The sequence below is a fragment of the Stigmatopora nigra genome, chromosome 2, assembly GCF_051989575.1.
Source record: "Stigmatopora nigra isolate UIUO_SnigA chromosome 2, RoL_Snig_1.1, whole genome shotgun sequence".
NCBI lineage: Eukaryota > Metazoa > Chordata > Actinopteri > Syngnathiformes > Syngnathidae > Stigmatopora > Stigmatopora nigra.
In genome coordinates, this window is record NC_135509.1 from 18512136 (window position 1) to 18532008 (window position 19873).

At 36.9% G+C, this 19873-nt stretch overlaps 1 protein-coding gene across 1 annotated transcript; it reads right to left on the bottom strand.

The window, feature by feature from the left end:
* Positions 1-1716: 1716 nt before the first annotated feature.
* Positions 1717-19406, bottom strand: LOC144213643 (aminopeptidase Ey-like). Its single transcript, XM_077742215.1, has 21 exons — positions 19091-19406; positions 17691-17997; positions 17256-17398; positions 17015-17151; positions 15322-15448; positions 14452-14606; positions 13452-13565; positions 13190-13333; positions 13027-13092; positions 12867-12932; positions 11524-11696; positions 10773-10849; positions 9650-9783; positions 9507-9562; positions 7922-8069; positions 5573-5664; positions 4313-4420; positions 4078-4245; positions 3861-4001; positions 2343-2424; positions 1717-1989 (listed from the first exon to the last, which is right to left on the bottom strand). The coding sequence occupies exons 1-21, from the start codon at positions 19392-19394 to the stop codon at positions 1843-1845; spliced, it is 2889 nt and encodes a 962-aa protein (XP_077598341.1). The 5' UTR covers positions 19395-19406; the 3' UTR covers positions 1717-1842.
* Positions 19407-19873: the final 467 nt, after the last annotated feature.

Here is a 19873-nt window from a genome sequence, read left to right on the forward strand (position 1 = left end):
AGCAAAATATGATGCAGAGCCTTTCATCAATCTGAATGCCTGCAGGCATAAAAGATACACAACATTACATATATAATTTTGGAATAAAAAAAAAAATATATATGTATGTATATAAATGTATATGTTAATTACAATGAACATATATATGTTCATTGAATATGTATTAAATGAGATTATCTTAGAACTCTATTTCATCAAGACAGACACACAAGACATTGTAGACCTAGATAAAAAACTATAATATACATATATATATATATATATATATATATATATATATATATATATATATATATATATATATATATATATATATATATATATATATATATATATATATATATATATATATATATATATATATATATATATATATATATATATATGTATATTATAGTTTTTTATCTAGGTCTACAATGTCTTGTGTGTCTGTCTTGATGAAATAGAGTTCTAAGATAATCTCATTTAATACATATTCAATGAACATATATATGTTCATTGTAATTAACATATACATTTAAATATGTAAGATTATAGCCAAAGGCTAATTTTCATCTTTTGTCCTTTGTGCAGGTTAATGTTAAAGACATTAAAAACAATAAGACAATACAAGACAAAAGACTAGAAAGAATTGTATCTAAAAAATGTTTCAGCGCAGTACCATAGAATCTTAACAATCCCTTTAAGAGATTCCATAATGTTGTTATGCGTACAGTAAGCGAGCCAATGAAGTGCGAATTCTCTTTTGGTTCTCAATTTTCATTTGTGTTGTTTTTTATTTTGATTTTTCCATGCTGTCATTGTGCACTATTGTGCTTTGAAAAGTCTTTTTTCTGCTGATTGATATGTCTAAACCCACAATCATCATAATTGAAATTGTATGGCAAACCAGGAAATCTTGAGTTTATCTCATATTCTCTTCTTGATGTCATAGCATCAATAACCAAACTGCTAATGACAATTAAATAGTAATATATTCATGTTTTATCTATCATATTGTTAATTTCTCTCTGTTATTATGTGTTACTGGGAAAAGTGGCAGCAAAGTCCACCGTTTGTTCCATGTGCTGGTGATCGAAATTGTTGTCTTTCATTTCATTGGTGGTTTATAGTTTGACTTGATTTCTGTTTATTACATTTGTGTATTGGTGGCAATGACTTGTCGGACCATTAAAGGAAAATTGTCCAATCTTTGCAGTATTTGAACTGGGTTTATTAATTCCTTGAATAAAACAAACACATTCATTGTATATAAACTTATGGGTGTTCGTTTTTGTATTATTACTAATAAGAGACAAAATAATTTTTAATTGTTGGTGATAATATGGTGGTAATTACTTTAAAAAAAGTCCAAATGACAAAAAAATAAACATTTATTTTGATGGGGAAACACATTGGCTAAGCATGTTGAATACAATAAAATAGTGGAATTGATAAATAATAATTAAAAATGCACTACTTAGCTGTGATAGTTTCCAGCACCCCAGAGTTGTACGCAAGAAGGAATTAGGATGATGTGAAAAATTAGCAAATCTTAATTTTTTTCATCATTCTATTCTTGGAAAAACATACATAGTTATTTTTTTTATGTTTATTATTATAAATTAAAATCATATAATAAAATAATGCACATCTGAAAAATCTAAAATAATTGCATTAGGAAAGTGTTTTTAAATGAAAAAAAATCCAACAAGAATCTTACGACAGATTGAACAGGTTAAACAAAACTTTTATTAAGATTGAAATGTGCCTACTCTATCCAGAAGAGAGCACAGATATTTTTTAAAATAGAATTCATTAAATGACAGAAATTTGACCTAAAATGAAGGCATTATAATGATTTTAGTTTTCTTTGAACCATTGTCGAACACTCTCCTTGTTTTCTGCAATCCATTTCATGTTGGCGATTGTTCTCTCGATGGACTGATCCACTGCCAAGGTACCAGAGCCAAAACCAACCTCGGCATAATCTTGTTTGAATTGTTGCAACTGTAATAGTAGGATAAAATATTATTATAATCCCTTATTTGGAATGCATATAAAATTATGCTAAGCAAAATAATGTCATTTCATTTACTGGATTTCTAGTTTGCCACAAAAAGACAAGCTTTACAAAGACAGAACTCAACAATATTATCAAAAATATTTGTTTTCACAAAATTTCTAATTGTTTAATGAGATTTAACACTGACTCTAGCTCATTATCTTAAAATTCCTAGTTGTCATAGTTGTGGCTTTGTGTTTACGAACTACTGCCTAAAAAGAAATGCCTGGTATTTGTACCATTATTTTTGCAAACTGTTTTAGCACAACAGTAGATTATTTGAAAAAAAAAATCAAACCTGTTTGAGTTCAAAGACACTCGAAAACCGTTTGGTGATTCCATTGATGAGGTTGGAAAAAGAAAAAGAGCCGCCTCCATACCTATAGGTAAAAAAACAATTGTATTTGCATATTAATTTCATCTTTTTTAAAGACTCGACATTTTTCATCTACCGTATTTTCACGACTATAAGGCGCACATAAAAGTCCTAAAATTTCTCCAAAATAGACACGGCTAATGATGTCACTATCATGCTCAGATGATTCACAATGAACTCGTGCTACCGCATTCATCTGGTTTATAGTGCAGTTGAATCAAATACTTAAGTAAGATTTGGAGGCCTTAGCGATGGTCTGAATTCCGAGGTATTTAAATTGGAAATTTGGCAATTTTCCGAAATGGTTGCCTCAAAAAAACAATTTAGATGACAATTTTTTGGAGTTCCAGAGTTTGGGGTGGTTGTCAGGTGTCCCGGAGTTTGCGTTGCTTGTCCGCAGCAAAGTTTTGAAAGTTTTGAAGTTGGCAGCACTGCTATAATATGCAATTGCAAACCAGTCGGCAAACCAAATAATTGTTAGTGTGGGTGAAAGGACATGGCAAGAGTAAGGTAAATGCTAAATGGGTCTACACTTATACAGTGCTTTTCATGGTACTCAAACTTTGAGAACATTTCTTCATTTGACACTGCATCAGGAATACAATGGGGTTCAGTATCTTGCTCAGGACACTTTAATTTTTTTACAAGGCCTGCAGAATCAAACCCATAACTTTTGGCTTAGGGAACAACTATATCACTGAGCAACAAGTTTGCACAATTGGCTTCACAAATGGAAAAAAAAATCTATTCTCGAGTGGCGCTGTCGTAATGTCAGAATGTGCCTCCAATAAGTGAGGAGTTGGAGGCCAGTTAGTGTTATTTTGGCCAAAATATTCACAAAAAGCATTATAAGGACAATAATCGAGACTTAACCTCCTTTAACCTGGTGTCCACGTGTGGACATCACATTTTTGGTTGTCAAAGACTACAATGTTAAATTTTGGACCTGGCGTCCACTTCTGATGTGGACATCGTTTTTCTCAGAAAATACATCATGTAAAAAGATAATTCTGTTTTTATACTCATCAGGTCCCAATTAGCCTAAATATTAAAGAGAAAATAAATATGAATGACTTGCAAGAGCCTGGGTCGTAGGAGTTTAAAAATATTCTCATATATTTTTAAGATTGTTGGATACTCTTAAAGGGACTTTCATACTGAGTCCTCTCAAAGTGGAGCGGTTGAATCTGACTTTTTTGGTGACTATACTCTTCTCTTTAGAGTTAACAAATCTGTAGATGTCTTCTACAAAAATGAAAAATACATTTCTTTTCAGTGGTGTCTAAGCAGATCTGAGAATGGACAGAAGAAACCAGTTTTTATTTTAACGCACCATTAGCTCTATCTCTTACTTAGTGTGAAAAGGCCATGAAACTTTTAAACGGTGAACATGTAGACTTTCGTTGTATTAACAATAAATAAATTCTATTTAATACTCACTGGGTAAATATATAGGACCAATGAGCCCGGACAAAGTCCCATGCCAGAGAATGACCAATCACATTGTTGGCAATATAGACAATGGTAGAGGTGGCATCCTGTTTCCGGATCTTTTTGGCATCCAGTGTGTACTCCAAGTACCTGGCGAGACACCATTGCGTTCACGTAATTTAATCTGCTGAAAATGTTAATAGTGATAAAGACAAAATATGTGTACCTGTTGAGCAGCCAAGGCTGATTTGTGCAGGCTAGAGCAGCGCGGAGTTTTTCAGCTTCAGTCGCAACGGTAGCTTTCTCAAATTCCTCCCATGCAAAATTCCACTCTTTAGCACCCCCTGCTGCAATCGCATTGCAGTATACTGTGGTGCGTAAATTGGGGTGTATTCTGGAAATGGTTGTGTTTTCAGTCAAACAGAAATTATAGTAGAAGCTCAAGTAAAAAATTCACTTACGGGTTGATTTTATCATTCATCCATTTAGTGAATAACGTCGTGGCCAGGTTTCGGCATTTAACATAGCCAGTCTTGCAAGCCAGACTGATTGCATTCACCTGATTGTACCTGTATCATAACCCACAATTTAACATTGTTATTTTAAGTGCTATAGGTCCAGTGTGAAAAATAGCTGTAGCAACAATTAAAAGCAGGAATTTTGATGAGTATGAACATTGGCACGGATAGAGATAGCTTTATAAATGTTTTAATGCCTAACATGCATGATTTACTTCAAATCTCTATGTCAAACACTGGCAAAGCCAAATACATTGCAATGTTAATGTAAAGTGTGGATATATTGGTCTGGATGTTTGCGCATGCGCGAGTGGATGCAGTTGAATTCAATAGTTCTTAATATGGTGGACAGGACTAAAATCTGTCCACCAGCAATCAAATTTACAAAGGTCTTGTTGGACAGTTACTCTATTATGTATATGGATTTAGTCTGAGAAGACATTGGATGTCATGTTTTGACATACATGCGCCCTCCAATATCGTATGTTGTTGCCCCCAATACGTTGGACCGCCTTGTGAATGGTTTAAGTACAGAAATTGCACCTACAATTGAGGCAGCCTTTTAGACTGCACCCTATACTAATTTAAATATTGAAAATTTAAAATTGAGTTTTCATTAAGATATTTTTACAAAAAAGAAAGAAAAAAATGTCTCCTTAGCTTGGGAACCTTAAGCATGTGCTATCAACAAAAATAGAGCTCGAAATAGAGTACGAACACGTCCTCAACATCAAACTTTCAGAACAATACGAGTCTTTTGTGAAATTCACACAAGATCAGATCATGCGAAGATATGGCGCCCGGCCCGCTAGCTATGTCTCCTGAACGCACCATGATGAGATTCCAGTTTTTCTCCTTCACACACACACACACACACACATTACTACTACTAGTACTACTACTATTACTACTGCTTAATTTGTTAAACCACCACTCAATACACACAGTGCCATTATTATCCGCTCGTTATCCAAAAGTGTCGCCAGACGGCCAAAAGTTAGCGGAAATCTTCAGCCGACCCCCTTCATTTTCCGCTTTTTTTTTCTTTTTTCTTTATTTTCCTCTCGCTCTGAAAAACCCGGACTGAAAGCCAATCACCTCCCAAAACATACGCGTCCAATCTCTGGCTGTCGACTTGAAAAAGCTTGTCAGATATTTAGGTTTATTATGGCCCTCCGTGTAAAAATGTCAATAGTTACTCACTGATCCATGTGTCCATCTGGCACTTTAGTCCAATTGTCGGTAATATTCTCATAATGTTCAAACAGTGAGATGGCTTGTTTCTGCAAATAATCCTAAAACAAACAAAACGAGGCTTAAATGAGTTGAGAAATACTTTGGCAATGACATTGTGATGTGGATGCACCACACACAGAAAGAAGCATCACCAGACTGCAATCAAATGATTACACTTGTAAGACTGTTCACACCATAGGTGATAAGTAAGTAAATGAATATATCCATCCTGGGCCTCTTTCACATGTAGATATAAATCAGAGAAGTATCCGATTCCCCTGCACTAAGAATGCTCATCCATACATGTTTTAACTGTACATCATCAAGACGTCAAATCTGTTGCTAAGGTTCAACAAAAAAAACAATAGTCAGATGACCATTGGCAGCTAAAGAAGGTAATGTCGCATTGCATTACCTTGTGACATCAGTTCATAGTCGCATATGTTTGTGCAATGCAGTTTTCTCATTCATTCATTATCTGTACCGCTTACCCAGTACCCCCTGCAACCCTTGCCTCACAAGGGTTGCAGGGGGTACTGGAGCCTATCTCAGCTAACTCAGGGCCAGAGGCGAGGGACACGTTGATTGGTGGCCATCCTATCGCAGGGCACAAGGAGACAGGCAACCGTTCGTCCTCATACTCATAAATAGGGGCAATTTAGGGTGTTCAACCTGTCTACCATGTATAGCTTTTAGGGCTTGTGGGTTGAAAACCAAGTACCCAGAGAAAACCCACCTGCAAATGCCCCAAAGGAAGGTCTAGACATGGAATCGAACTCTTGATCTCATAACTGTGGGTTTGACACTATAACCACCCATTTACCGAGTCGCCTGGTATGCAAATTCTCTCATCTCATCTGATTTTCTGTACCATGTTATCCTCATATGTCACGGGGGGTGCTGGAGCCTATCTCAGCTGACTTCGGGGTCAAAAGTGGGGCACGTAATGCAGATTGTGCCACACAAAAATATTGGAATCAGACTAAATGCCCTACGGTGTGAGCATAGCCTAAAAACAGATTTGGCAAAGGTTTCCACTTTAAAATATGGAATGATAAACTACCTCAACTGTAGCCTTTGTAGAATAACTTTGAAACAACTAAATCATGCACAAACACACTACAATTATTACTGTCAGCGTTTAGTTCTTAGGAGGTACGCATGATCTACTAGTCAGCATGAATAAACAATTTAACACTTCAGAAAATTGTGTTTCCAAAAGGGAATACAAATTTGAATTTCTTTAAAAAATGTTAAGCATGTCTGCCTGTGTAGTGGTTCACCCGCCTGACTTTGGGCAAGCGCTGTCTCAGAAATGTACACAAGTCCCTTGGCGGCTTAAACTATGTGACATTCCGGTGCCAAATGTCAATTTATTACCGTATTTTCACAACTATAAGGCACACCGCATTATAAGGCGCACCCTCAATGAATGACATTTTTCCATATATAAGGCGCACTGTATTATAAGGCCCACTGTATTATAAAAGGCACTGTATTATAAGACGCACTGTCTATTTTGGAGAAAATTTAAGACTTTTAAGTGTGCCTTATAGTCGTGAAAATACGGTAATTGCTATTGACTTCCAGGTATGAAGCACTCACTACACAGTCACCTCTAGAGCCAGCCATTGTTGATGTTTTGGATTTTTTTTGTATAAAATATTGCAGTGGGGGAGGAGCTATATGATGGAAGATTTTGTAAAATAAGATGGCATCTGCATATTTAACAGTATTGTTTCAGTTCAGGCGTTAGTGTTTTTTTAAATATCCGACAGTGGTTGTTTTTCGTTTTTGGTTTTCTGTTTTTTCCATATATAAGGCGCACTGTCTATTTTGGAGAAAATTTAAGACTTTTAAGTGCGCCTTGTAGTCGTGAAAATACGGTATCTATGTTTGTTATGGTGCTGTAATTGCTACTTTGCTTAGATTGCTTCCTATACCAGCACAACTAATCCTTCATGCCATTGACGTGGCCAAAGCGAGCCCATGTACTTGGAGAACCATATCCACGAGAACGTTAGAATGAAACGCGAGTATGGTTCAATATGAAGATGTTCATTGAATTGAAACCTCTGGCAAAAGGATACTCTTCTTGGAAGCTTTTTAACGAGATGGAGTGTTGGAGAATTACGCAAATATTTGCCAGTTCATTCAGAACAACAATTAGTATGTGAAGTCCGAGGTTATTCATTTTGAATTGAAATCTCTATTTTGGTTCAACAAAGATATAGATGTAGATTTGTCAATTAAAATATTAAAGTACACAATCGAGTATCAATATTTTTCTTGTATTTCTTATGAAAGGAAACCCACCTGCATGGGACCGTAAACATCACTACGGTCAAACATTAAGTAGAAGAAGTCCAGATTGTTCAGGGCTGCCTCCCAGGGCATGTATTCTGTCTCCTTATTTAGATACTTGGTGGTGTTAAGAGCCAGTACTGTTGGAATGATCTTTGCCCTTTTGGGGTTGAAATGTTATAAAAATGAGGAGAACATGACAGATTTATTATCTCACACATCAGCAAGATATTTAACAGATAATAGGTTCATTTGTGTTCATGAAAAGTTCCTGTGTGGTTATTAAAATCTGTTTTATATGTATCTAAAATTGTATGAATGTCGATCTAATAATTTGTTAGCTCTGAATTTGAAAAAATAATAGTGAACACTGTTTTCCATTATTTAAAAATCAACATATGTATCTATTTACAGATAAGCATGTAAGTTTGTGTCTACAGTATACAGTAATACCTCGAGATACGACTGTCCCGACATACGTTGCAATTTGAGATACGATAATTTCGAGCAAATATTTATCTTGAGATACGAGACAAATTTTGATATATGAGCATACAGCGGATGCGAGAGGCTGGTCATGTGAACATCATGGGCACTGTCTCTCTCCCAACATCTCACTCGTGTAATGTCTCTACGAGCACTGGGCAGAGCATTTTTTCTGTGTTTTTTCTTCCTTAGTCAGTTCTAAATGGTGGAGCTAGATTGCTAAAACGAGGAGCATACTACTTCTCGTTGGCAAGTGGTCGTGCGTTATCTTATGAGAACATTTGTGTGCATCATTTTTAGAATATTTTGAAGAGAAGACAAAAGCAAATAACCCTTGATTTCTTTTAACTGCAGCTGAAAGTCATGGTGGAGGAGGGGCAAATAGAGCCAACCCGGGTAAAGAAAATTATAAAAATCTAAAACTAAATTAGAATTGAGTTTAGTGTAAGGTTAGATTACATTTATTTGAGTGTATCGGTATCGTAATCCAAGTTAGTTTAAATTTGTTTGTTTGTTTGTTATGTCACGAGCGCATTACTGTGAAAAAAGTCTCTCTCTCTCTCTCCCACTCTCTCTCTCTCTGTCCATCTCTGTCTCCTTCCTGCGAAATCTGTCTACTTTTAGTACTATAAAACATCATAAGCACTAGTTATTTGTTACCCTGTTAAAAAATGGTGAATTAGAACAAATACAAATGTTTTTCCAATCCAATATCCTATTTTTATAGTTTTTTCAGAGGGTTGGAACAAATTAATTTGTATTTAATTCATTTCTATGGGAAATGTTCATTTGCGATACGAGAAAATCGACATACGAGCTCAGTTCCGGAATTTATTATGCGCGTATCTCAAGGTACCACTGTAAATATTGCATGTAAAATTATGTGTGCATTCAGTGACACATTCTTCTGTCATATTTATTCTTTCTCTACAGTTTCTAAAGGTTGTTGTTGAGGCATGAGACATTCTTTGGTTGCTTGTAATAGTATTAAATTGACTTGCCTATTTTTTTCAGTCACACACCAATCTATTTAAATATTTTCAATTCTGTGCATATAATAGATAACCTTTTTCAAGAATTGAATGCAATGGACACGTGACAAAGACTATACCTGGCTAAGTTGAAGGCATCATCCACTAGCTGAGCTCTGTTTATCACGGGCAAAAGCTAAAGGATATATGACGAGTTCACTTCATTATTACTCATCAAAAGGTGAATAGAAAAACGCTATGACAATGTTACAGAGTGTCTTACTTTATGATTGGTATTTAAAACTTCCAACAGCTTGGCCCAGTTGCCTTGGTCGTAGTTAACTCTGAAGTAACCCACCACATTGAGATTGGCCAGCAGCCAATCAGTGTCCGATAACATCATTGACCTTTCAGGAGCTGCACAGAAAAGTGAAACATCAGTTAGACACGTGTATTAAGGACACCAAATAAGTGCTATTGTGAGAGAAAGCCCAGTACTTGCAATATACAGTTATACCTCTACTTACGAATGCCTCCAGGTATGACATTTTCAGATTCCGAATGTTTTTATATACAAATGAGTGACTCGAGATACGAAAAAGATCCAAGTTACGAAATCCCCTAAAAAGTAAATTTATTTTCTTATCCGTAATTTTATTTTGAAAGAATTGTTGCGGATGCATTGATTCTCACTTTAGAACATTGCTACCCTCTACTGTGGTCTCATTTCATCGCTCTATAACCACTCTCCATGTTTCAAGATTCTCTCTTACATATCTGTCCACCTCACCTTATTAATGACTGCAATTCAACTTATTAAGAAATTAAAAACCATACAAATGCAACGTGGCAAATATTTTCACACACACACACACACACACATACACACACACACACACACACACACACACACACACATAAAAGTATAAATCTAGTACTACAAAGTGAATGGCTTCCAGCCATGGTAGAACAGGCTCTTGCCGCCATCTGGCAGACAAACGCGGGCATCACATCTATCATTATAACGGCCGTTGAGGGAGCTATTTCAACGGCACAGGGCACATTTTCATGCCTTATATATTTTAAGACATGAATGAATAATATCCTTATAATTTTCTGTTGTGTTTCCTCACGTCTTTCTTACAAAATTGGGACACTTTTTAAAGGGTTTAGTTGATAGTTGTGTGAGGACCGTGGAACGGATTACAGAATGTACATATAAAGTACACCTCTACTTACGAAATTTTCAAGTTACAAAAAAGGTTCTAGAAACAATTAATTTTGTATGTAGAGGTACGACAGTATAATCTAAAACAGTATACTAATGACAGTAGCTATGTATATATTTGCATTAGCAAGCCAATTCTTGGGAATAAAAAAAGATTAACATATTTAAAACATATTACATTTTTCTTTGGATAACCATGTTAAATTTTGGTTGGCTCCAGTCTTCATCCACCTGATGGGTATAATCCATTCATAACTGCAAATGACAATTAATGACAATTAATAAAACATTGAAATTTCTTGGTTCACATTCAAAATATTTTTTTCTTTCTAGACAAATAACATAAGTAAAGTACCGTATTTTCACGACTATAAGGCGCACATAAAAGTCTTAAATTTCTCCAAAAACGACAGGGTGCCTTATAATCCAGTGCGCTTCATAGATGGACAAAATACTAAAATTGTTATCACGATAAAATAAAATGAATCAGTCGATAGGACAACTACAGCAAGTAGCCCCCGACTCTACTATTTTCCCGTAGATCAAGTACTGCGCATTGACTGCTGGGAAAAAGTGTTTGTAATGCACCCAGTTCTTCAATACACCCAGTATGACGGCGAGCACACTAATTTGGTGCTCGCCGTCATTTCGGCTGTATTTACAAAAGAAATCCTGGCGCTAGATGTTGGCGTCAACAGAACAATCAAAGCCAGAATGCCAACTATACATCGGCATAACCGGATGGATGATCGCTGGGATAGGCTCCAGCACCCCGCGTGACCCTAATGAGGATAAAGCGGTTCAGAAAAGGAGATGAGATGAGATGAAATGAACATATGATCAGAATGATTTTTAGAATTGTATTATTACTATGTTAAATCTCTGGGGGGAAAGCAGTCTCCGCTAATAAAACTAAACAAGTTTCTTACTTGAAAGGAGATGGTACAGTAACTTCAGAGTCGGGATCCAGAAGAAAGTGTTTCTGAGTTATCACTCCCTGTGTTGTGTCAATTGTAACCACAGGGAAACCCATTTGGAGCACCCATCTATTCATAATGTCATGGATAGTTTCGGGGAGGTCGAGGCCAGCAGTCTCCTTAGCCTATAGAGAAAAAAACTTGTTACCAGTTCCAACCATGATTCTCAAACTTTGTGCCACTGGAGATAGTGGCAGGAAGTCCGATTGCTGTAAATGCCTTATTACTACATGAAAAAATAAAAATGTTAAATGTGTGTTTATGTAAGTATAGGTAAAGCCGACTGTATACTTTGATTTTTTTTATCGTATCTTGGAGACCTCTGTGTTGAGTATAGCGTTTTGGGGTTTTTATTTGGGTTTTTGTAGTCTTGGCTTTTTCCCTTTGTGACTAGTCTTTGTATTACCCTTTGATTTCACCTGTTGTTTCCCGCCCCGGTGTCTCTCCTCCTCACCTCACATCCACAGAATATACTGACCAAATTACATTTTCACCAACCCAGGGATAACAGAGCAATTATAAGTTATGTTTTGCAAATAATTAGTGAATTTAAAAAGCTCGGAGGGTCAATTCCTAAAATGGACCTATCAAATTCAATTTTGACCTATGCAAGAATAATGAAAAGAAAGATATTTTAATTAGTGTTCTACCCAAGAAGAAAACTAAGATAATTTTTAAGCCTTTCTCTCGCTAGACAAAAAAAATTGACAGCAGATTTAAAAATCAACAAATAATGACTGTATAGAATCAGAGAAACGAAAAATAAAAAGGCATCAAAAAATGTAAAAGCAAGTATGTGTGGAATATTATAGTTATAGGATGAAGGATTACTTTACTAGCCATCTTGTCTACAGGCAACAAGAATTCCACACTGTCCTTGACTGTAATATTCCTAATCTGACGAAGGGCTCTCTCTACTGGGTAACTTCTAACTATAATGCCCCTGTATTTAATCAGACTTGATACAAAATGTTAAAAATCAGGCTCCGTGGATCCCATTGCCTATGCTACAGACTAGCTACCAAGTTTAAAGACATTTGGTTCATTAATGACTGAGGAGCAGGAAATGAATTACAGTGTCCACAGGAATAACAAGAACAACAACATGAATGGCGATTTGACAGGCCTTCATCGTGCAAAAGATGTTGGCCAATGTAATTTCTAAATGTGGATGATGCCTAAAGCAGTTGACTTGGAAAATTAATTTTATAGAACGGAGGCCACTATATGTATATCCCAGACACTAACTGTTTTTCAAGTTCATGTATTCAACACAAAAATAACAAAGTTCTTGCCATTTGCAGGTGATTCCACAGGTCTGTATAAACAGCATTTCCAAATTCAAATTCTTTCAAGTAGGTCTAAAGAGGACAAAAAGAAGGGTCAAAGTTGATTAATCTTGCAAATATCTGGAATTGCTTTGATGAATCTCTCAAAAATCTAAACAACCCAAACCTGAAGACCCTTTGTAAAGACTTCTTCAGACAGGAAGTCTGACAGCATCCTCAGAACAGATGCTCCCTAAAGAAGAAGGAATGAATATATAAAGTGTTGATTAAAATTAGTTAAGGAGATATTAAAAGTTTGTGAGTCAGAACATGCTGATGTATATGGCGACCTTGCTGTAGGAAATGGCGTCAAACAGTTCACTGATCTGTGCTGGCTTTTGGATATCTTCTTCTTTTGAAGATAAAGGGTGTGAGGTGGTCAAGGCGTCTATGGCAAACACCCTGTGCATGTCGTTAAGCACAATAAGGTCTTTCTGTTGAAGAAAAACATTAAACAAAACATCTATCAGTGAGCAGCGGTTGATCAAAGTCATGATCATCCATCAAGAACTGTGTGATTATAGAGGCTACTAGCTGGAAAACAATACTCACTACATTCCAGTCAGGCTCAGCTTTGTCAGCTCCAAGATACTCAACATATGAAGCAAAACCTTCATTTAGCCATAAGTCATTCCACCATCTCGGGGTGACGAGGTTTCCAAACCACTAGAGAGCAAAATAATATAATGAATTGAAAACTATCCATCAAATTGTATTATTAATTAATGAATATTGAATTATTATAACTATTAATTGATATTTTATCTGTTGGTTGTTGCTATTTGTGCACTTTCCTACTTATTTATGATGTTGACTACTTATGTTTATTTATGTTGACTACTTATTTATTATTTGTCTCATCTCATTTTCTGAACCGCTTTATCCTAAGTAGGGTCGTGGGGGGTGCTAAAGCCTATCCTAGCTGACTCCAGGCCAGAGACGGGGGACACCCTGAATCGGTGGCCTGCCGATCGCAGGGCACAAGGAGACAGACAATCATGCACATCCACACCCATACCTATGGCCAATTTAGAGTGTCCAATCAGCCTACCGCACATGTTTTTGGAATGTGGGAGGAAACCGGAGTATCCAGAGGAAACCCACGCAGGCCCGGAGAGAACATGCTAACTTCACACAGATGGACATCACCTGGATATGAACCCAGGACCCCACAGCTGTGAAGACGACGCACTAACCACTTGCACCACCGGGCCACCATTTTTTAATTGTTTATTGATTATTTATTTATTATTGTATTGATTATTTATTTATTATTGTATTGATTATTTATTTATTATTGTATTGATTATTTATTTGTCTGTTTGTTTTGTTATTCGTGCCCTTCGTGGTGAAGCTTTAAATCTCATTATACTTGTGTATTGACAATAAAAGCATTTGATTCATTTTAAAATACAATTAATAATCTGGTGTAATTTGTTTTTTCCTTTTCATTGTGAATTTAATTTTGAGTACCCCAAAATCTATGACATTTTAGGCCTTACTGTACCATTAGTTTTATGGAAATATGATAATGAAACCTTTGTAATCTAACCATGTGAGCCAGTTCATGACTGATAATGGAAGCAATTCTCTCCTTGTTGCCGTTGGAGGAGAAGGATTTATCATAAAGGAGAGCTGTCTCTCTGTAAGTGATTAGACCCCAGTTCTCCATGGCTCCAGCGTTAAAATCTGGCAGGGCGATCTGATCTGCATTCAGAAAATATACAAAAACTGCATCACACTTTTTTCTGTTAAACTTTATAAATCAAGAGCATTTTTTTACTTCAGTGCTGAGTTCTCGTAGCAAGCGGAGGACTAGCTTCCGCTTGCGAGTTTCAGCATGGATTTTCACATTTTTATGAACTTACAAAAAAAGAAATGTCATTAACAAAATAAAATTCCCCCTGGAAAAAAAAACACGATGTAGTGAAGCTGCGATAGTTGAAGCCGCAATATTTGAGGGATTACTGTACTGTGTCACAGTTCCCAATCTAGTCATAAAAGTTAAACACAAAAAGATAAAAAGATCCCCGCGATGAGCTGATAAGTCCGATATCTTTCAACAACTGGTGATAAATAAGCCCACGATGCTTAACATGCTGACACAGCACTTAATCAAAAGTACTGTGATTGCTGATGTCTGCATTTGGGATTTAAAGCCTGTGAGTGTAAAATACAGTTATAAAAACCACCAACTATGTAAAAGAATCCATTCAAATACTATTCGTAAGTTATAGCTTCATTTTTGTTATTTTTAAGATCGTTCTGTATTATTTTCACAGAACCTGTTAAGCACCCCTAAATCCCCAGCTTTTCTTTACACAATTTCCAAACAACTTTCACCCCTGAGTAAATATAAAAAAATGTTGAGAAATGATTTATTCATAGTGTCATTATAGCAAAACAAGTGCATTTGTCTTACCTGACTTTGGCAATGGATAACTGGAAGCGTAATATTTTTCAAAAAACTCAAGGATTAATCCAGTTTTACTCAAGGCGTATTCTCCTTGGCCAGCCTTAATAGCAGACTTGCGGGCAAAAATCCGGATCTAAATCCACAAAAAAACACATTGAACTAACAGCTTATATGCAGTGATCCCCCGAATCTATTGATATTTTGGAACATTGTTAATAAAATCACTACATTCCTTGAGAGATGTTGTGTTTAAATTGCTAAAACGACAATTTTCTTAAGGTCCTGTTTATAAAGAGGGGACATCTTTGCTTGTGGATGACTAAAAAATTAAGGAAAGCTCTTTATATACCCAATCATGTTCCCAATTATATATACATATATATTATAGCAGGGGTGGCCAACCAGTCAGAGACCAAGAGCCACATTTTTTACCGTGTTACCGCAAAGAGCCACATTTTTTACTGTGTTACCGCAAAGAGCCACATCACACAGATTTATTGTAAATGTCACACACCAGCATAGTAATGACATAAATTGACTCCTACAGTACTAACAGCACAGGCCAGTCATTATCAACAATGAACATTGTGTGTGCACTGTCTCACACAGACAAACTCTCAGTTCAACCAAGTCCACAAACAAAAATATAATAATTTACAATAGCGTTTTTCTTTTTCTATGCATGTTACTTAGTGGGACTTCTGTCATAAAATCAGCGCCTATTTTTGCGCAACATTCGCTCCTTGTGAGCTGTCATTTATTATGAATGGCTTTTCGCTAGTTAAAAGCCATTCATAATAAATGACAGCTCACAAGGAGCGAATGTTGCGCAAAAATAGGCGCTGATTTTATGACAGAAGTCCCACTAAGTAACATGCATAGAAAAAGAAAAACGCTATTGTAAATTATTATATTTTTGTTTGTGGACTTGGTTGAACTGAGAGTTTGTCTGTGTGAGACAGTGCACACACAATGTTCATGCGAGGCAGACCAAGGCGAGAGTGCTCAGCCGGGAGCAGCCAATAGGAGAGCGAGGTGTACACCCACGTGGTGGGCGAACTAGCGCGCCCACCACGTGGGTGTACACCTCGCTCTCCTATTGGCTGCTCCCGGCTGAGCACTCTCGCCTTGGTCTGCCTCGCAGGGGGTGTGGCTTTTTCAGCCGACGCTCGATCTTTGGGATACTTTTTGTGTGCGCGACGCCGTTCATTGTCGCTTCTGGTTCACGGGAGCTCTCCCACTCTGTTAAAAACGTTTACTCAAATGACCTTGCTCCTACTGGGAAACTTTGAGGTATTTTCATCCCAAGCACTTGCGCATTGGACGAAAATACCGTATTGAACTCAAGCGAAGCGCACACGCAAAAAAAAATAAAACACAAATACAAACTTTGATATGGACGTAAGAGCCGCATGAAACCGGGCAAAGAGCCGCATGCGGCTCGCGAGCCGCGGGTTGGCCACCCCTGTATTATAGTATAGGATTAGATTGAATTTAGGCGGACCGTGATTCACAAATCATTATATTCCATTTTTCTTCATGTTGAATTCAACATCCCAACTTCTTTGGAATTGGGTTGTATTTTCTTCATTTGGAACTGTTTTTTTGTCACATATTGTAAACAATGCAAACTCTGGTGGTGGTTCATTGAACTGAACGTCCATTGCAACTGTTGATATATCTTAAATGTATACATTACCTCAACATCACCACTAGTTGAGCTGATGTTTCCAAAGTCGCTGACAATAAATGCCAAAAGATAGGTGGACATTTTTTTCGTTTCCTCAAATTCTGTCCGTTGCAATGGTTTATCATCAATGACAACCTGGGTTGTTTCTACATAAAAAAGTGAGAAAAAATTAGGTCAATTTGGCATGGACTACATGAATAAAGAAAACAATCATTTGGATTAAAAAATAAAAACTGCAATATGTCTGAACCTTTTTCTTTGCCATTGGAAAGTGCCACAGTTCCAGGATCGTGTAGCAGAGTGATGTGGAAAACAGCTTTCATAGCCGGTTCATCAAAACAAGGGAAGGCTTTCCTGGCATCTGTCGGCTGCATCTGAGTTGTTGCAACTATCCTGAACCATAAAGTGTATATGGAGTAAACTTACCAGGATGTACTCTGGTAAGCACATACTATATATCACTCCCATTAGGTCTTTAAATAAAAACAAAATGCTTTGGAGGACTTCTCCAAAATCACAAAGAACTAATGGGAAGACTTGTTACAGTTTACAAAATTAACAATATTGTGAGTTATAACAAGCTATAAATCTTCATTATTGTCATTATATTGCAGGTGTGAAGGTTTAACAAAGGATCCTACTTTTTCTACAGTAAATCACTTATATGAAAAAATGGGGCACATACTTAAGCTGTTTATTTTCTTCATATTCACTTCTATAGAAACCTCCAAGGTCATCAGCCAGTTCTCCAATGAAATTAGTACGAAGAGTGTACCGGTAGTCCTTCATCAGTTTACTGTCCAGTTTTAGGACCAGGTACTGAGTTTCTTTCTGGAGCCAAGAAGAAGTTATTGCGGGAGGTTTAGTTCCACCATCCATTGCGACCAGCTGGGCCATTTGATTGTTGCCATATTTTGTATAGTTCAGCTTATTGGAGTGGATAAGTATCAGGTCGGTCTCCTCAACACACATAAAATCGACACTGGATTCACCTAGAATATATGATGGAAAGAATGAAATGACAAAAAAAAATACTGTAATACTTTGAAATGTCATTTCGGTAATCATAAAACAGCTAACATAGCTTAGTGTGACAATCATTCCAGCATTATTGGATGTTTAGGGAACTAACGTTATATGGCAAATGCACACACAAGTATATATTAAATAAGAAAATGCAGTTTCTAAATCCAGGTCTTCTGGTCTTTTGAGACTTGTGAGTCAGTAAATGCCTTGCTTTAATTGATTAGCTTTTCTGAATCACAAATGTATCTAAAATTCCAAAACAACAAGGTATACTCCAACCTGCCTGTGCATTCTAAAGTTAATCTTCAGGCAAGGATCGTAATATTTCATCATTCATTCATTAGTTTCTCTTGGCATAACACCTATCCTCGAAAGGGTTGTTGGGGTTGCTAGAGTTCAACCCGACTGTCTTTCTGAGCGAAAGGCACATTACACCCTAGGCTGATCACCAGAGTAGGGCACACAGAGAGACATACGACCATCCACACTCCCATTCATATCACCACCAGCGGGAATTGAGCCCGCGCCTGCAATCACCGAAGTCAGGCGAACTTCTACACCACGAAGCGGCTCGTTAAAAAAAAAAAAAAAACATTAGTGTTTACTGTAAATTTTTCGGTGACAAAACCATGAAATTTACACCTATGACTATCTAGAATATCTCTCATCTTATCTCATTTTCTGAACCGCTTCACCCTCACTAGGGTCGCTGGGGGTGCTGGAGCCTATCCCAACTGTCTTCGGGCCAGAGGTGGAGGATACCTTGAATTGGTGGCTAGCCAATAGCAGGGCACTAGAAGACAAACAACCATCCACTTTCACACTCATACTTAGGGGAAATTTAGAGTGTCCATTCAGCCTACCATGTATGTCTTTGGAATGTGCGAGGAAACCGGAGTACTCAGAGAAAACCCACGCAGGCCCGGGGAGAACATACAAACTCCACACAGTTGGCCTGGCCTGGATTTGAACCCAGGTCCCCCACCGTGAGGCTGACGCGCTAACAACTCATCCACCAGGCCACCCGTATCTAGAATGTAAAATAAATAAATAATGTACCTGTAAAAATATAGAGTCCAGTCTCCTTATCTTTTGTAAGACGAGGCCACAATGTAACATTATAGCGTTCTGGGACCAGGTTCTTGGGTAGTCGATATTTGTCCCAAGGATTGTTGGATGGGGCAGCTGTTGTGATAGGTGGCTTGGATGTAGTTCCTCCATTTGTTGGGGAAATGTCACTCACGTTTTTAGCCTTCTCCTGGGAGTAGACAACACTCAGGGCTATTATGGTGGCCACAGCTCCAGCTCCAAGAATAATACAAATTACCCCAACACCTTTACTTATAAAGAACCCCTTCCCCATTTCCCTGCCTGATGTTGAACCCCACAGTGAAACAATGCCTGCAATTACGGAAAGGTCAGCTTTTATATGTGTTCCTGCACAGCATTTCTCCTCCCTTTTTATTGTTGCAGGTGACGTATTAACAGTGACATTTAACTCAACCCTAAAGGTACCTAAGAAGGTTACTTCATTATTATGACAATTAGTGACAAATGGCAATATGTGCTACAAATTGTAGTAATAACATAATATTATGTTATTACATTTCACTGAATTTGAATGCTGCCTAGTCCAAAATTGCTTCTAAGAATAATGAATGAGGATGCTATACATTTATAAAGCTTTGAAAAGGTTAAGCATGGGTATATTCTACTACTTCACATAAAAAAATATTATATTGTGATATCAGACAACATATTCATTCTCTCTATTCTCACTTCTTACCAATTTTCATCTTTCTTTTCAAATTACAGTGGAACATTGTAATAATATATACAAGC

Bases quoted from the DNA above. Each gene is read 5' to 3' on its own strand.
- LOC144213643 (XM_077742215.1), bottom strand. From the start codon at position 19,394: ATGGGGAAGGGGTTCTTTATAAGTAAAGGTGTTGGGGTAATTTGTATT. The intron at 17,399-17,690 runs GTATGTGCCCCA...TTTATGGTTCAG, and splicing joins GAAGAAAATAAACAGCTTAA to GATAGTTGCAACAACTCAGA. The intron at 10,850-11,523 runs GTAAGAAACTTG...TGTCATTTGCAG, and splicing joins ACTGTACCATCTCCTTTCAA to TTATGAATGGATTATACCCA.